Source organism: Hyla sarda, chromosome 5 (assembly GCF_029499605.1).
Source record: "Hyla sarda isolate aHylSar1 chromosome 5, aHylSar1.hap1, whole genome shotgun sequence".
Classification (NCBI taxonomy): Eukaryota; Metazoa; Chordata; class Amphibia; order Anura; family Hylidae; genus Hyla; species Hyla sarda.
The window spans coordinates 120904206-120918812 of NC_079193.1; the positions used below are offsets into that span (position 1 = coordinate 120904206).

Consider the following 14607-nt stretch of genomic DNA (forward strand, 5'->3'; position numbering starts at 1 on the left):
ATAGCAACACCGCAGGAGAAATGCTAGCACAGTCTTCCAGTATCCGTAGTTTCAGGTGCTGCACATCTCGTATCTTCACAACATAGACAATTGCCTTCAGATGACCCCAAAGCTAAAAGTCTAAGGGGGTCAGATCGGGAGACCTTTTGGGCCATTCAACTGGCCCACGATGACCAATCCACTTTCCAGGAAACTGTTCATCTAGGAAAGCTTGGACCTGGCACGTTCCCTGAGTTTTTCCAGCAAGATGGTGCACCACCACATTATGGGTGTCAGGTCCGAGCATTCCTAGATGAACAGTTTCCTGCAAAGTGGATTGGTTGTCGTGAGCCAGTTCAATGGCCCCCCAAGGTCTCCCAATCTGACCCCTTTACACTTTTATCTTTGGGGTCAACTGAAGGCAATTGTCTATGTTGTGAAGATATGAGATCTACAGCACCTGAAACTACGGATACTGGAAGCCTGTGCTAGCATTTCTCCTGCGGTGTTGCTATCAGTGTGTGAAGAGTGGGAGAAGAGGGTTGCATAGACAATCCAACACAATGGGCAGCACATTGAACACATTTCATAAGTGGTCAGAAACTTGTAAATAACTCATGAAAGAATAAAGTTACGTTAAAACCAAGCACACCATTGTTTTTCTTGTTAAATTCCCAATAAGTTTGATGTGTCACATGGCCCTCTTCCTTTTGAAAAAACTAAAGTTGTATTGAAAATGGCCATCTTCAAAATGGCCGCCATGGTCACCACCCATCTTGAAAAGTTTCCCCCCTCACATATACTAATGTGCCACAAACAGGAAGTTAATATCACCAACCAGTCCCATTTTATTAAGGTGTATCCATATAAATGGTCCACCCTGTACATAAAATGTTCATTAAACCTAAGATGGTCCCAGAGGTAACTGTTGCAGGTTTGTGCTGCTAATGATGGTGCAATAGACTGATCATAAGAAGGCTCCATATGGAAATGAAGGAAAAACTAGCCACAAGAAATTTAATTTTGTCCAGATGGGGTGTATTTACACCCTTTTTTTTTTTTTTTGCCACAATGTTTGCAGTACCACAGGTTTTACTATGATAAAGTGTTATACTGTTCTCACAGTTACAGCTTAGGCATAGTATTAATATTTTTATAATTAATAAATATGTTACTTGCTCAGCTTTTTATTTTAAATAAGTTTTATACAGAACATATGTATATATTTTTTTATATAAGCACCATCTAACCGTTTGTTATCAACAAGTGCATAGTTTTGTAAATTGAGTCTTAACCTAAAACCCCTTTTACCCCCTGGGATTTATCTTTTTACCAGAGACATAACGGCACACATTTAGCTTATAACTGATGAACAATTGCCTTGCTAGGTCTGGTCATTTATCGTAACACAAATGTGAACTTAGCTTAATTCTGCAATATCAGCTCTTTGGGTGACACTTACGTGAGCTGAAATGTATATCATGTGCAACCTTTAATACACTGAGGCACCTCCCTTCATTTGTCTTTTTTTTCATCACACCTTAAAAGGAGGCCAACAAAAGAAACTAAAAACCCTAAGTAACTACCATACCACACTGATCAGTATTTATATATGAGTAGCAAGGCAAAGTTACTTATACCAATGGATATATGGGTAAATATGCAGCAGTAATTGTGGTTTATAAATGTAAGGGGTTAAATATATAGGTGTGCACATATCAGTAGTTATTGTTACCTTGTTGCTCACTTGATTTGTGTCATTTGTTGCTCACTTGATTTGATTGTGTTAACGTGTCAACCTTATACAATAACCCTTCATATACATGAAAGAAAACTCATTCTCCCATTCCACATTGGTTACATGTGGGAGATATTTTGGATATTTTCCTCCCATTATTCACATTTATGCTGTTACTGTATCTCATAGCTTGCCCATATATGTAATTCTTATTATTCCATCGGTTATCCTCGCAAGATTATTTGTGCATATGCTAGTAACCAGAAATGTAAAACAAATTCACACAATGTAATCTCCTCCCACATCATGATTTTACTTTCAGTAAAGCACCATCATGGAAATGAGTGGGACCTCATGTCTGATAAGACTTTAATTTATGTATTCCTTTCTGGTGTTTCCGTTGTGAGTTGATATACGCCCTTTAATACACTAAACAGAATGGCATGAATGAGAATTGTTTCATTGAGATTGTCATACTATTTTTTCATACCTCCTACTTTGTTTTGTTTCTTAAATTATTAAAAGATCTTTCCTGTGTGCTTCTCTTTGGTGCATGCATTGAAGGTGCACTTCTACGTGACAAGTAAGTAACAGTGTTAAAACCAAATTATATGCAAACATTTGCTAATGCCAAATTAGAGAAGCAATCATATGAGCCTTTAAGCTGTAGGTAAGGGGCAAGATTGCTCTTTAGTGCCACTAGAATAGTATTGCTTCCAACCTTTTTGCAGAATATGGTAAAGAGTTTTCTCCTGATGAGAGCCTTGTGAACCTTGAATTATGCCAAATGCTGCCCTGTCCTGTGTATAATGAAATAGTCCCTAGATATTACAGGATTTCCTATAGTCGAGGGCAAGTTGGATCACTTAAGACTGGAAATAAATGTGCTACTCAAATCATATACTGTATAATGTCAACCTTGGGATAACCTAAAAATTTAACTTGAGGCCAAACCTACATTCTTAAATATTTCCCAAAAAAATTATAGTAAACTATAGCATGTTGCGATTCCCATAAGATTACCCTATACATTACATTAGTTATAGCTGAAATCTGTAACAATGATAACTTCATGGCAACCAAGCAGCACCAGCATGACCCATTTACCTGGAAGCATGGAAAATACTACAAGCCAACCACTGCATTTGCCAGTAGCAGTTCCTATGCTGCATACCAGATCCCTTACCCCATTGCTGCTCGGGTGGAATGTTCTGAGGGCCAACATAAGTTTCTATTATACCTTAAATTGTAGTTTTCAGGTAAGTCAATATTTGGAAAGATGTAGCACTTTATAAACTGGAGACAAACTGGGCAGAAATGAACAGTCACATCGCTCTGCTGAGCACTTCTGCCTGCTCTTTTTGGCAATTAGTGGGGTCTCCTTTATCTGGCCTTCCACTAATCAAAACTTCTGACATGTCATTACATGTCAGAAGTCTTTTAAAGGGTTACCTTTTATTTTTTGTTAGTCATGTTCCATAACACATAATTTCTGGCTTGCAATTCTAACTTTTTTCCATTCAATTACTGACCTAAAACTTGAGCTAGCCACTTGATCCCGCACACAAATGTCAGTGATAGCAAGTAACAAGAAACAGAAAAATCTTACAATGTATCAGTGAGATCTCATGATTTAAGCCAAACTACAGTAAATAATCTGTTCATGTGTGTTATTATTTTCAGTGTCTCATTGAACAAATTTTGTGCAGCATTTTTAGCAGTCTGTAACAAAAATTTTTTTTTTTTTTTAGCACACACCATATTCAGTCATCTTCATTAACCTTAACTTCTGTGTGTTAACCTTTGGCAGGTATGGTGAAGCAGTCAGTGGCCAGCTTGTGATAGGTACATTGGCCTGGCCATCTCCTTGGGTAATTGTTATTGGGTCCTTCTTTTCTACTTGTGGTGCTGGACTTCAAAGCCTGACAGGGGCCCCACGTTTACTACAAGCAATTGCGAGAGATGGAATTGTGCCTTTTCTTCAGGTATTATAGGCCAAAAATATCTGTGCCATACATTTGTGCAGCATTTCAGTTACAGAATGTTTATAATGTTAATATTTCAAGTCAGAAGGGTTTAACTTTAGTTATTAAGACAAGTTCCAAAGTAGCATTGTTTATGGCACACTGTATATAAAGTTTAGCAATTTTTACATACAGGGCCAGCTAAAGCTATGGGTTCTAGACAAGCAGCCCCATGCTTGATACCATGAGCCTTTTACATGTCTCAATGATTGTAAAGCCAGGGACACATGAATGATTGCTGAATTGTTCATGCAGCCCTTCACTTAAATCATTGTCGGCCACACATTATATGGGCAGAGTATTGATGATTTTTAGGGATTCACATTTCCAACAATCAGCCAACAAATAAGCTATTTCTCGATCTTCAACTGTTCATTGGGTCTTTTACACAAGAAATGAATCAGCCTGTTCAGCTAATAATGTGAAAGGCCTTTTAGTAACTATCTACTATAGTTCTGTACTACTACTCAGGCTTTGTTTATATAACAAAATGCCCTCTGTTTCCTGTTTATTTGCAGTATACATAGAGAAGAACATTATGCACACCTATACCGCTGCTACTAGTGTTTGCGTTTAGTCCGTGAAAAAAAAGATGTTGTTATTTTGCCAGAATCAAAAACGTGGCCACCTATGAATTATCTGTTAAAATGAAGGTGCATGGTTTAAGAGTAGAATGCTGTGGGGAGGACACTTACTGTGACTAGTGACAGGGAAAGGGGCAGGGTTCTGGATGCAAAGGGGTTGAGAGGTAAGAGAATTGTAATGACCACTGAGAAATTGCTTCTGAAACTACTTGAAAGTCTGCAGCTTTATTCTTGCTATGAAAATACCAAAACCCTGACAGACACCAAGAAAGTCTGTGGCAATGTAATCCAGCTTGCTCCACCCGTTCACCCTCGACGCGGATTCGCACCCAGCCAGGTGCACACAAATCCAAGCGCAAGAACGGCAATCCAGCGTGGGTCAGTAGAAAATCCAGATTTTATTATCTTACAGTAAAAACGGTACAAACAATCAGCAGATCAGAACAGGCACATTTCAGGCGCTTGTGCCCTTCATCAGGGATGTCAGCCCTCTGCACAGGTGTCAGTTTAATACCGGACAAGTGGGGGGCAGGTCACTTTCTGCCAATCAGAATTCCTTTAAGTCCGCTGACACCGGTGCAGGGGGGAGAATACGGATACAATACAAAATATAAAATATAAAATGCAAGTAAAAAGTACAAAAAATTGCTAAAACAGTACACTGAAGAGCGATATATACATGGATGGTTAGGACAAATGTAGAAAAGCAGTAGCATACAAAAATATCATATAATGATGCTTTGAACATATAAATAATATATACATAGAAAAACTGCATTTTCAAACGAGGAGGTTGCGATGCGGTATTCGTAATGAAATAGCAATTCTCTTTTAAGATTTAACGCTTTAGGGGCACTAGTACCCTGGGTAAATTGCCAATATGCTTCACGTTCAAGTAATTTTCACCGCATGCAACCGCCACGGGGTCCTGTGTGAACACGCTCCATCGCATAAATTTGAAAACCATTGGTGTTTCCACCATGAACAGTTTTAAAGTGTAATGAAGCTGCTGAGCGATTTCTAATGGTATTACTAGATATGTAATTGAGATGCTCCAGTGCCCTGACTTTTAGTGTTCTAGTAGTTGATCCTACATATTTTAGCTGGCACTGTGAGCACTCAATGACATAAATAACATTATGATGATTACAATTAATGTAATCTTTTATGCCATAATTTTTTATTTGCTCCGCATCTGAGAAGTGTGTACACAACTTAGCATAGTTACATGTTCTACAAATCCTACCACCACATTTAAACAATCCCTTGTTACTTAACCAGTTGGTGCTATGTCTATTATTTGACAGCACTAAACTAGGAGATAACATATCTTCCAAACTTTTGGCTTTTTTTGGGACAATGTGGCAACCTTTAGATAGAATTTTAGCTACAGTTTCATCTTGTCTAAGAAAATGAAGATGTCTGTTGATAATGCTTTTGACCTGTGTGAATTGAGGAGAATAAGTAAGTGCAATGATGGTTTGTTTTGAAAATCTGGGCCACGTAATTGTATTTTGTTATTAGATGGAGAAATCAAAGAGGAAGGATTTCTCTTGGCTACTGTTTTTTTGGCTCTAGATAAAATATGTGCAGGATACCCTCTGTCTGTGAGTCTCTGCGACGCATCTCCTATTTGAGACTCACAGACAGAGGGATCACTGCAGTTCCTTGATACGTGTAAACTCTCCTATAGGAATAGCCCTGATTGTATGTGGGGGATGATTACTATCCGCCCTGAGAATCGTGTTCCCCGCAGTAGGTTTGCGAAAAGTGGAAACAGCAACAATGTGATCTGGCACTGAATTCAATTGTAGGTCAAGAAAAGAAATATTAAATAAGTCCAAGTGATGTGTAAAATGCAAGTTGAAAGGGTTATTATTGATGTATTCCAGGTACAGTGGTACGGTAGACCTATCACCTTGCCAAACAAGGAGAAGATCATCTATGAATCTACCGTACCACTGCACATGGGACGCAAAAGGATTAGAGGCTGAAAAAAGGTACTTCGATTCCCAATATGACATCATTAAATTTGCAAGGGATGGAGAGTGTCTAGCACCCATGGAAACATCACTTACTTGAATAAAGAAAACCCTATCAAAAGAAAAATAATTGTGTGTCATGAGATACCACGTACTCATTTTGATAAACTCTTTCAAGTCTACAGAATAACCACTGTGGTTGTCCAGATTGTACACCAGCGCCTCCATGGCAATATGCCATGGAATGCTGGTGTACAATGAGACAACATCACAGGTAAGCCATCTGTATTCTTTTTTCCATATGAAGTGCTCAAACGCTCTCAGAACGTCCCTGGAATCTTTGAGATATCCAGGGACCCTCTGAACCATAGGCTGGAGCATTTGATCAGTCCATATGGAAAGTCTTTCCAGAAGTGAACCACAGGAAGAAACAATGGGTCTCATAGGGGGAGGGGTGATTTTTTAATGTATTTTAGGTAGACCATACATGATGGGGATGACAGGTTCATCCACCAGCATGTATTCTCTGTCTCTATTAGTAATAACTCCCAAACGGACACCCTCACCAAGTAAAATGTGTAGTTCAACTGTAAATTTGATGGTAGGATTATGTTCAAGTTTTTTATACACATTTACATCTGAGAGCAAATCATTAATTTGTTGTACATACGTGACCTTATCCATTACAGTGACTGTCCCGCCCTTAACTCATTCAGGGCGGCATTTTCACTGCGGGAAAGAGTACGATGTGGTTTGGAAACACATGATAAACTGTTTCCCAATGCAATGAGATCCGTCTCTACCGCGTTTTGGAACAAATCCATACCATGCATTCTAGATTGTAAAGGATAGAAATAGGGGTTTGCATTCCTGTGAACTGGGTTGCTATTGGTTACCCTACTGGTTTGATTACTTTCACCTGCTAACTCATGCAGTGTGCACAATGCCACCTGGTCAGAGAAATGCAAATCCCCAAATTCATTGACAATATTGTTATTCATAACCCCTAATTCGGGTGTAATGTCATTAACAACATCCTCAGCAAAAAAATGTGTTAAGTTGCGTACAAACTTGTTAATTTCACACAACATTGTAACGATATGTGAATCTCTGGAAGGTGAAAAATTAATTCCCTTGCTGAGGACGCTTTCCTGGTCTCGAGTCAGTGTCCTATTAGACAAATTCAGAACCTTTGTTCACTTGACTTCTCAGTCTGGGTGTAACAGCGTCGGCGATGTTTCCTCCCTCCCCTCCGGGAGGTTTTCCTGTGCGCCTGGGGTTTTTTGGGAGCTTACGTGATCGAGCAGCTGAAGACTGTGACGCATCCGACTCTGTGCTATCACCATTCACTTCAGTTTCGTATTCAGACGAACTGAATGTGACTTTCTGTTTGCGGTTGCGTTTCCTTCTGTAATTTTTATTTTTCAGTATAGACTTGGGCTCCCTTGATTCCCATTTCCCCCAGGCATACACTTGATTGGTATCATAGTCCCCTATGTCACGCTGTAATTTAATTTTTTTTAGTTTCCATGATATTGGTTTCCGTTTTATTAATGCGTTCATTTATTTTATCCATATATTCCTTATATTCAGGTAAGTCCTTGTATAATTCAGTCTCATTTTTAAGCTTTTCAATGTCCTCTGTGAGGTGTTCCAGCCTGCGTGACTCGAACTAGGTAATAGTTTGCATTATACTTCTCGAACATATGGTAAGAGCTTCGTTCCATTCACTTAACATCTCATCACAGTATACCACATTGGGGATTTTTCTGATACGCAATCCCCTTGGAATGATATCTTTAGTGATGTAATTAGTCAGGGTGGTATGATCCCACCATAATTTCATTTCTTGATGTTGCAAGCGTTCAAGATTGTGCATACACACTTTAAGATTAACCAGGTTAGGTTCCTGGGAACCAGATGCAGCAAATAGGCTAGCGGCTTTTGCAGTGCGGTCCACACCAGCCATGCTGTAACGCAATAGTGAACTGGGTTGTAAGCAAAGAGGTACGTTGTAAGTCCGTGAGAATCTCTGGAAGGTGGGGAGCACGGAAAGGCTGTGAACTTGAGAAGTATGTGGCAATGTAATCCAGTTTGCTCCACCCGTTCACCCTCGACACGGATTCGCACCCAAGAAAGTCTATAGGGAGTCCTTTAGTATCCATTTAAATCCATAAGAAACCAAATCAATTACAGTAGTTATGACTTTTTTGAACAGCTGGCATGGAGCTAGTGTGAATAAAGTGTTAGGGTATGTTCACACTTTCAGGATCTGCTGCATGTTTTTTGCAGCTGATTTTTGCTACCCATTAACTTCAATGTGTAGCAAAATCTGCTGCAGAAAATATGCAGCAAAAAATTGCAGCAGATCCTCTGTGTGAACATACCCTAAAAGTGTAACTGTGATTTTAGAAAACTGTGTAAGGGTGCATTTACACCATGCTTCAGAGATCCTATCAATCTTCAAAACCATCACAGAGAACCACACTCTTGGTCACTGAAGACAGGCTCCAGAGAAATGACTGTTTGCTGCGTTCACATCACATTTCCGAGATCCAGCTGGGAAATTTACAAACCGGGTGCACTCGTATCCTAGCCGGACTGGCTCCGAATCTCATTCATTTAAATGTGCCTACTGGAGTCAGATAGTGACCCTGGTCAGGTCATTTTTCCCCCATATCCGGTTTTGTAGCCTGACTGAAAACCGCGACATACCACGGTTTTCAGTCTGGCTACAAAACTGGATACAGGGCAAAAATGAACTGACCGGAGTCATTATCTAAATCCGGCCAGTACTTTTAAATGAGATTTGGCGCCTGTCAGGCTGGGATAAGGGAGCGCCTGGTTTTGAAGTTACCCAGCCGGATCCGGCAGCCGAATCTCGAAAACGTGGTGTAAATGCACCCTAGCAGTCATTTATCTGAAGCCTGCCTTCAGTGAGCAAGAGTACGGTTGGTTCTCTGTGATAGTTTAAAGGATTGATGGGAAACTTTTGACATGTCAACGTTTGTGAAATTACAGTTACTTTAAAGGAAATCTCCATCTTTTACATCTTTGTCACTATTGAAATAATGTATTAAAGGGGTACTCCGCTGGAAACCATTTTTTTTTTTTATCAACTGGTTCCAGAAAGTTAAACAGATTGTTAAATTACTTCTATTTAAAAATCATAATCCTTCCTGTACTTATCAGCTGCTGTATGCTCCAGAGGAAGTTCTTTTCTTTTTTGAATTTCCTTTCTGTCTGACCACAGTGCTCTCTGCTGACATATCTGTCCATTTTAGTAAATGTCCAGGGTACAAGCAAATCCCCATAGAAAACCTTTCCTGCTCTGGACAGTTCTTGACATGGACAATGTCAGCAGAGAGCTCTGTGGTTAGACAGAAAAAAACATTCAAAAAGAAAAGAACTTCCTCTAGAGGATACAGAAGCTGATAAGTACTGGAATGATTAAAATTTTTAAATTGAAGTAATTTACAAATCTGTTTAACCTTCTGGCATCAGTTAATTAAAAAAATATGTATACAGTTTATCTTTGCCTTTGTAGATAAATTGTAGCTCTATATAATAAACATGGGACCCTTAAAATATTTGCTGCATGTCTGCAATTACCAATTTTCCTTAAACAAATGGTACTATAAAGAAGTAGCTGGTTGTGATTGGTGGTGAATTCTTTACTTGTTCCAGTTTTATGATAGTTTAGGGAAAAAGAGGATCTTAAAAACGCATTGGTACCTGTTTGCTTTTTAAAAATATTTAATAGATAATCTGTGTAAAGCACTTGTGAATATGTTGGCTTCATATAAACTAGTGTTGTTGTTACATAAATATTAAGGCTTTACAATTTTTTAAATAGGTATTTGGTCATGGAAAAGGCAATGGAGAACCAACATGGGCTTTGTTGTTGACTGCTGGTATTTGTGAAATTGGAATTTTAATTGCATCTTTGGATAGCGTTGCACCAATTCTGTCAATGTAAGTATTGTAATTTTTTATTACCTAGTAAGGGAAAATTGCCTGTTATCATGCTACCTGCTACCCCATATGGACTCTCTCTTCACTGTAAATCTTACTAAATGAACTGTTTTACTTCCAGGGATTTGTAGACATTTTCAGATATTCGACATATATATGCAAAGAAGAAGCCTCAGCACCCTAAAGGATAAAGGGGAGATTTATAACCTGTTTAGATTTATAACCAAAACCTGTGTGGAGGAAGAGTGGTACAGTTGCCCATACTAACCAATCAGTTTGCTTCTTTTACTTATAAGGAGGCCTGTTAAAAATAAAAGAAGCGATCTGATTGGTTGCTATGGGCAACTTAAACCACTACTCCGCCCCTAGACATCTTATCCCCTTTCCAAAGGGGGAAGCCCACTTGTCATTAGCTGCACAGAGCGAAGATTGCTCCGTGTCTGATGACTCACGATACAAGGGCCGGAGTATCGTGAAGTTGCTGCTCCGCCACCCTTGTGATGTCATGCCATGCCCCCTCAGTGCAAGTCTATGGGAGGTGGTGTGGCGGCCCTCCCTTTCAGCTACTGTGCTTCTTTATTTTTCTGTATTATAAGCAACATGTTTTTCTTAATAATAATACATAATATTTCCATTTTATAAAAGTAGACGTTCAGCACAAATGCAACTGATTTCTTTACATTCATGTTTTCCATCAGAATATCCATTTTTTGTTTGTTGAACATGCATAAAAGGTCATGGTTTAGGACAGTGTTTTCCAAAGATTTCGGTTCGGGGCACCCCTCAAAAAAAAGAAGAAAAAAAAAAGAAAAAAAAATGCACAACATCTATTTATCTGTTGGCTATGTATATTACAATGCTGTTTTATACAGCAACTAACAAATGATGTCTTCTCTAATCAGCGTCATTCCTTTTTCTTCTCCATCTGGTCTGGGCCATCATGACTATTTCTTCCAGCCGCAACTCTTTACCATAAAACCTGCAAAACAAACCTATTAGGTTCCGCGGCCTCCAGATTCCCCTTTTACAAGTGAAGAGGAATACAGGGATGTATAGGTGTAAAGGGGTAACATAGGGGTGTACATGGGTGACAGGTGTGTAGAGGAGTGTACATGGATAAGAGTGTTTTAGGGAGGTGTACATGGGTGACAGAGGGGTTTAGAAGAGTGTACATGGGTGACAGAGGGGTGTAGAAGAGTGGTTTACATAGTTGACAGAGGGGTGTAGGGGTTCACATGGGTGACAGATAGTTGTAGAAGAGTGTACATGGGTGAGAGATGGTTGTACAAGAGTGTACATGGGTGAAGGGGGCGTAGGGGGTGACAGGGGTGTATATGAGTTTACAGGTGTGTAGGGGGTGACAGAGGGGTGTACATGGGTGACAGAGGGGTGTAGAGGTGTTTACATGGGTGATAGATGGGTGTACATGGGTGACGGGTGTAGAGAGGTGTACATGGGTGACAAAGTAGTGTAGGCGGGTGACAGCGGGGTGTAACAGAGTGTACATAGGTAACATAGAGGAGGACAGGGGGGACGGGTGGTAGGCAGGGTTTACGGGGTAGACAGATTGGTGGAAAGGGGTGACAGTGGGTAGACATGGGTGACAGAGGGTAGACAAGGGGGTCGTCAGAGGGGTGGATAGGGGGTGAACATGGGTGAAAGGGGGATGGACCAGGGGGACAGGGGTGGACAGGAGTGACAAGTTGGTAACAGAACGGTAGACAGAGGTGACAAAGGGACAGATGGGTGAATAGGGGGTGGACATGGGAGACAGAAGGGTAGACTGGGGGGTCGTCAGAGGGGTGGACAGGGGGGGGGGTAAGCATGGATGACAGGATGATGGATAGGGGGTGGCCATGGTGGACATGAGAGATGGGGTCAGAGGGGAGGACAATGGGTGGCGTGAACATGGGTGACAGAGGGGTGGATAGGGGGGTGGACATGGATGACAGGAGGGTGGAGAAGGGGTGGAGAGGGTACAGTACCTTAAGCAAGCTGGCTTGTTCCGGCTCAATACTTAGTTTTTTTTTTTTTTTTTTTTTTATAACAACTTTTTATTTGGTTTTTATAAAACATAAACAGCACATGACAGCCAGGACAATCCCCCGGCATGCCAAAAGCAACCCTCAAAAGAGAGTGAGTAAACAGAGAGCATAATACCCATGACGAGAGTGTCTGTAACAGGGACTAGCGCTTCACTGCATAGATCCACACCCTCCAACACTGACAAAATCCCCCTCCTCACCCTCCACCCTCCCTCTCCTCCAACGACCCTCCCAACCAAGGCAAGCACCCCGTTAAATAACAATTCTCCGGCCAATGAGACCATAGGAATAACCCTAATGCAAAACAGAATGTGGTCAGTCACGGTACGACAAAGTACATTATGTGGAAAAGCGTAGCAGTTCACCCCAGACCCATAACACCTCTACTAGGTGTCCTGAACCCCCTCCCACCGAGTTCCAGTGTGAACTACGAAAAAACCTCCAACCTTCCCAGATAACCTGCTATGAATCTCCTCAAATACCATGTGGTGTCCCTAAACGGAAGCATCACCATATGCACCTCCTCCGCAGAAAGAAAGGATTCTATAAATCGCTTCCATTTTTTAAAAAAAGGATTTAGACGATTTCTCTTTCGTGTGACCTAAATCTGTTAGGTCTATGAAAAGATAGCGTTTCATCTCAAGAAAAACCTCAGAAAGTGCAGGGGTAGTAGGTTGAAGCCAATGGGCCAAAAGACACCGCTTCGCTACCAAAAGATGTAAGTGCAACAGAAGAGAAATCGGTAGATTCTCCGGGGGTATGTGTAAGACAATTAAAAGGGGGTCTAAAGGAACGGAAACATGGTTTCCCTTGAAGCGCCTCAAAAAGAGCCGCCCAAAATCTCTCCGATGAGGGACATGACACTAAACCATGTAACAGGTCAGTCCTATGCTGTCCACATTTCGGACAATCCTCCAGGCGATCAGGATGGGAAGGTGTCCTAGGGAAGGTAAACCCATAAATCGCATGGTGTATTATCCAAAATTGAGTATCCCTCCATGATTCATTGCAGAAAGCCTTTCTTACCTTCCCCCATCCCTCCAAAATAGGCAACGTTAAAGGGTAGCTCCCACCATCCTATTTTTTTTTCTGTCCCTGCATATTGCCAATCTATCCCTAACCCCCACCCTGCTTTTAATTTTACTTTTTAATGTATTAAAAATAACTTTTTGTCTGCCTGGTAGTGTGCTCACTACCAGGCAGACTTCCCCAGCAGGCACCACGTCACTGATGCCTGCTGGGGACAACACTTCCGCCCTTAGTTTATCTACACAGGGTGCCCCAGCTGTTTCACCACTACAACTCCCAGCTTGCCCTGACATCTATAGGCTGTCAGGGCATGCTGGGAGTTGTAGTAGTGAAACAGCTGGAGGCACCCTGTGTAGATAAACTATAAGTTAGTGCCATGCGGAGCTACGGCGCTAGCCCGTTCCCTCCGTCACAACCCCCCACGCCGACCGCCCGCATACCCCGTTCCCTCCATCACAAACCCCCCCGCCCACATACCCCGTTCCCTCTTACTTGCAGATACTGCAGAGTCCGGCAGCGGCTGTGCAGGGGCAGCGCCGGCGACAACGCGTGCGGGAGGAGTGGCCTCCCAGCCAGGGAGCCAATTCCCTCGCTCCTGCCTGTCTGACAGGCAGGGAGTGAGAGCAGCCTAAATGAAAAAGGACTGATTGCCAGGCCAAAATCAGTCCTTTTTCAGCCGGTCACTAGGAGGGAGACCCCTAGTGGCCGGTTTTCAAATGTAAATTACACCATGTTAATAAAAAAAAAATAATGAAACTATATTAGAGATATGTTGTAGTACATATGTACTACAACATATCAAAAAAAAAAAGTTGGTGACAGTGCCAATTTAAATCTTCTTGGGCCATCTTCCTTTCCCAATATCGAAACAATGAAGCACAAGTTTCCTTTGCACCACCCCGAGTCAAATGTCTATACAACCCCGATAAGGAATGATAGTTATCCGATGCAGAAATATATGTATCAAATGAGGTGGGTGCATGCTCTTTCACAAGTTCATGTAACATGGGGAGTAAAAACGCCATAATCGGTCTATATGGCAGGGAGTGTTCCAGACCTAACTGATGCATCCTAAGCTCATCAAAAGAAAGATATCTAGGTTCAGTGGTACTCAGTAAATGACCTACCCGATGGATCCCGGCCTCCCGCCATCTGCGAAAAATGCCGTTCTCCTGGCCAGCCCGGAATTCCGGAAGGGACCACAGTGGCATATGCTTACTGACTGAATATGATAATTTCAGTGCACCTCTC

The 14607-nt window shown here is 41.3% G+C and overlaps 1 protein-coding gene across 10 annotated transcripts in view; it reads left to right on the forward strand.

The window, feature by feature from the left end:
- The window catches only part of SLC12A7 (solute carrier family 12 member 7), an 870696-nt gene that overhangs the window by 527023 nt on the left and 329066 nt on the right, over nt 1–14607 (forward strand). For all 10 annotated transcript variants that reach the window (XM_056520184.1, XM_056520194.1, XM_056520193.1 and 7 more), the window contains exons 11-13: nt 2243–2300; nt 3528–3702; nt 10164–10282. In XM_056520184.1, the coding sequence (XP_056376159.1) occupies nt 2243–2300; nt 3528–3702; nt 10164–10282 (352 nt within the window). The remainder of the gene's footprint in view (nt 1–2242; nt 2301–3527; nt 3703–10163; nt 10283–14607) is intronic.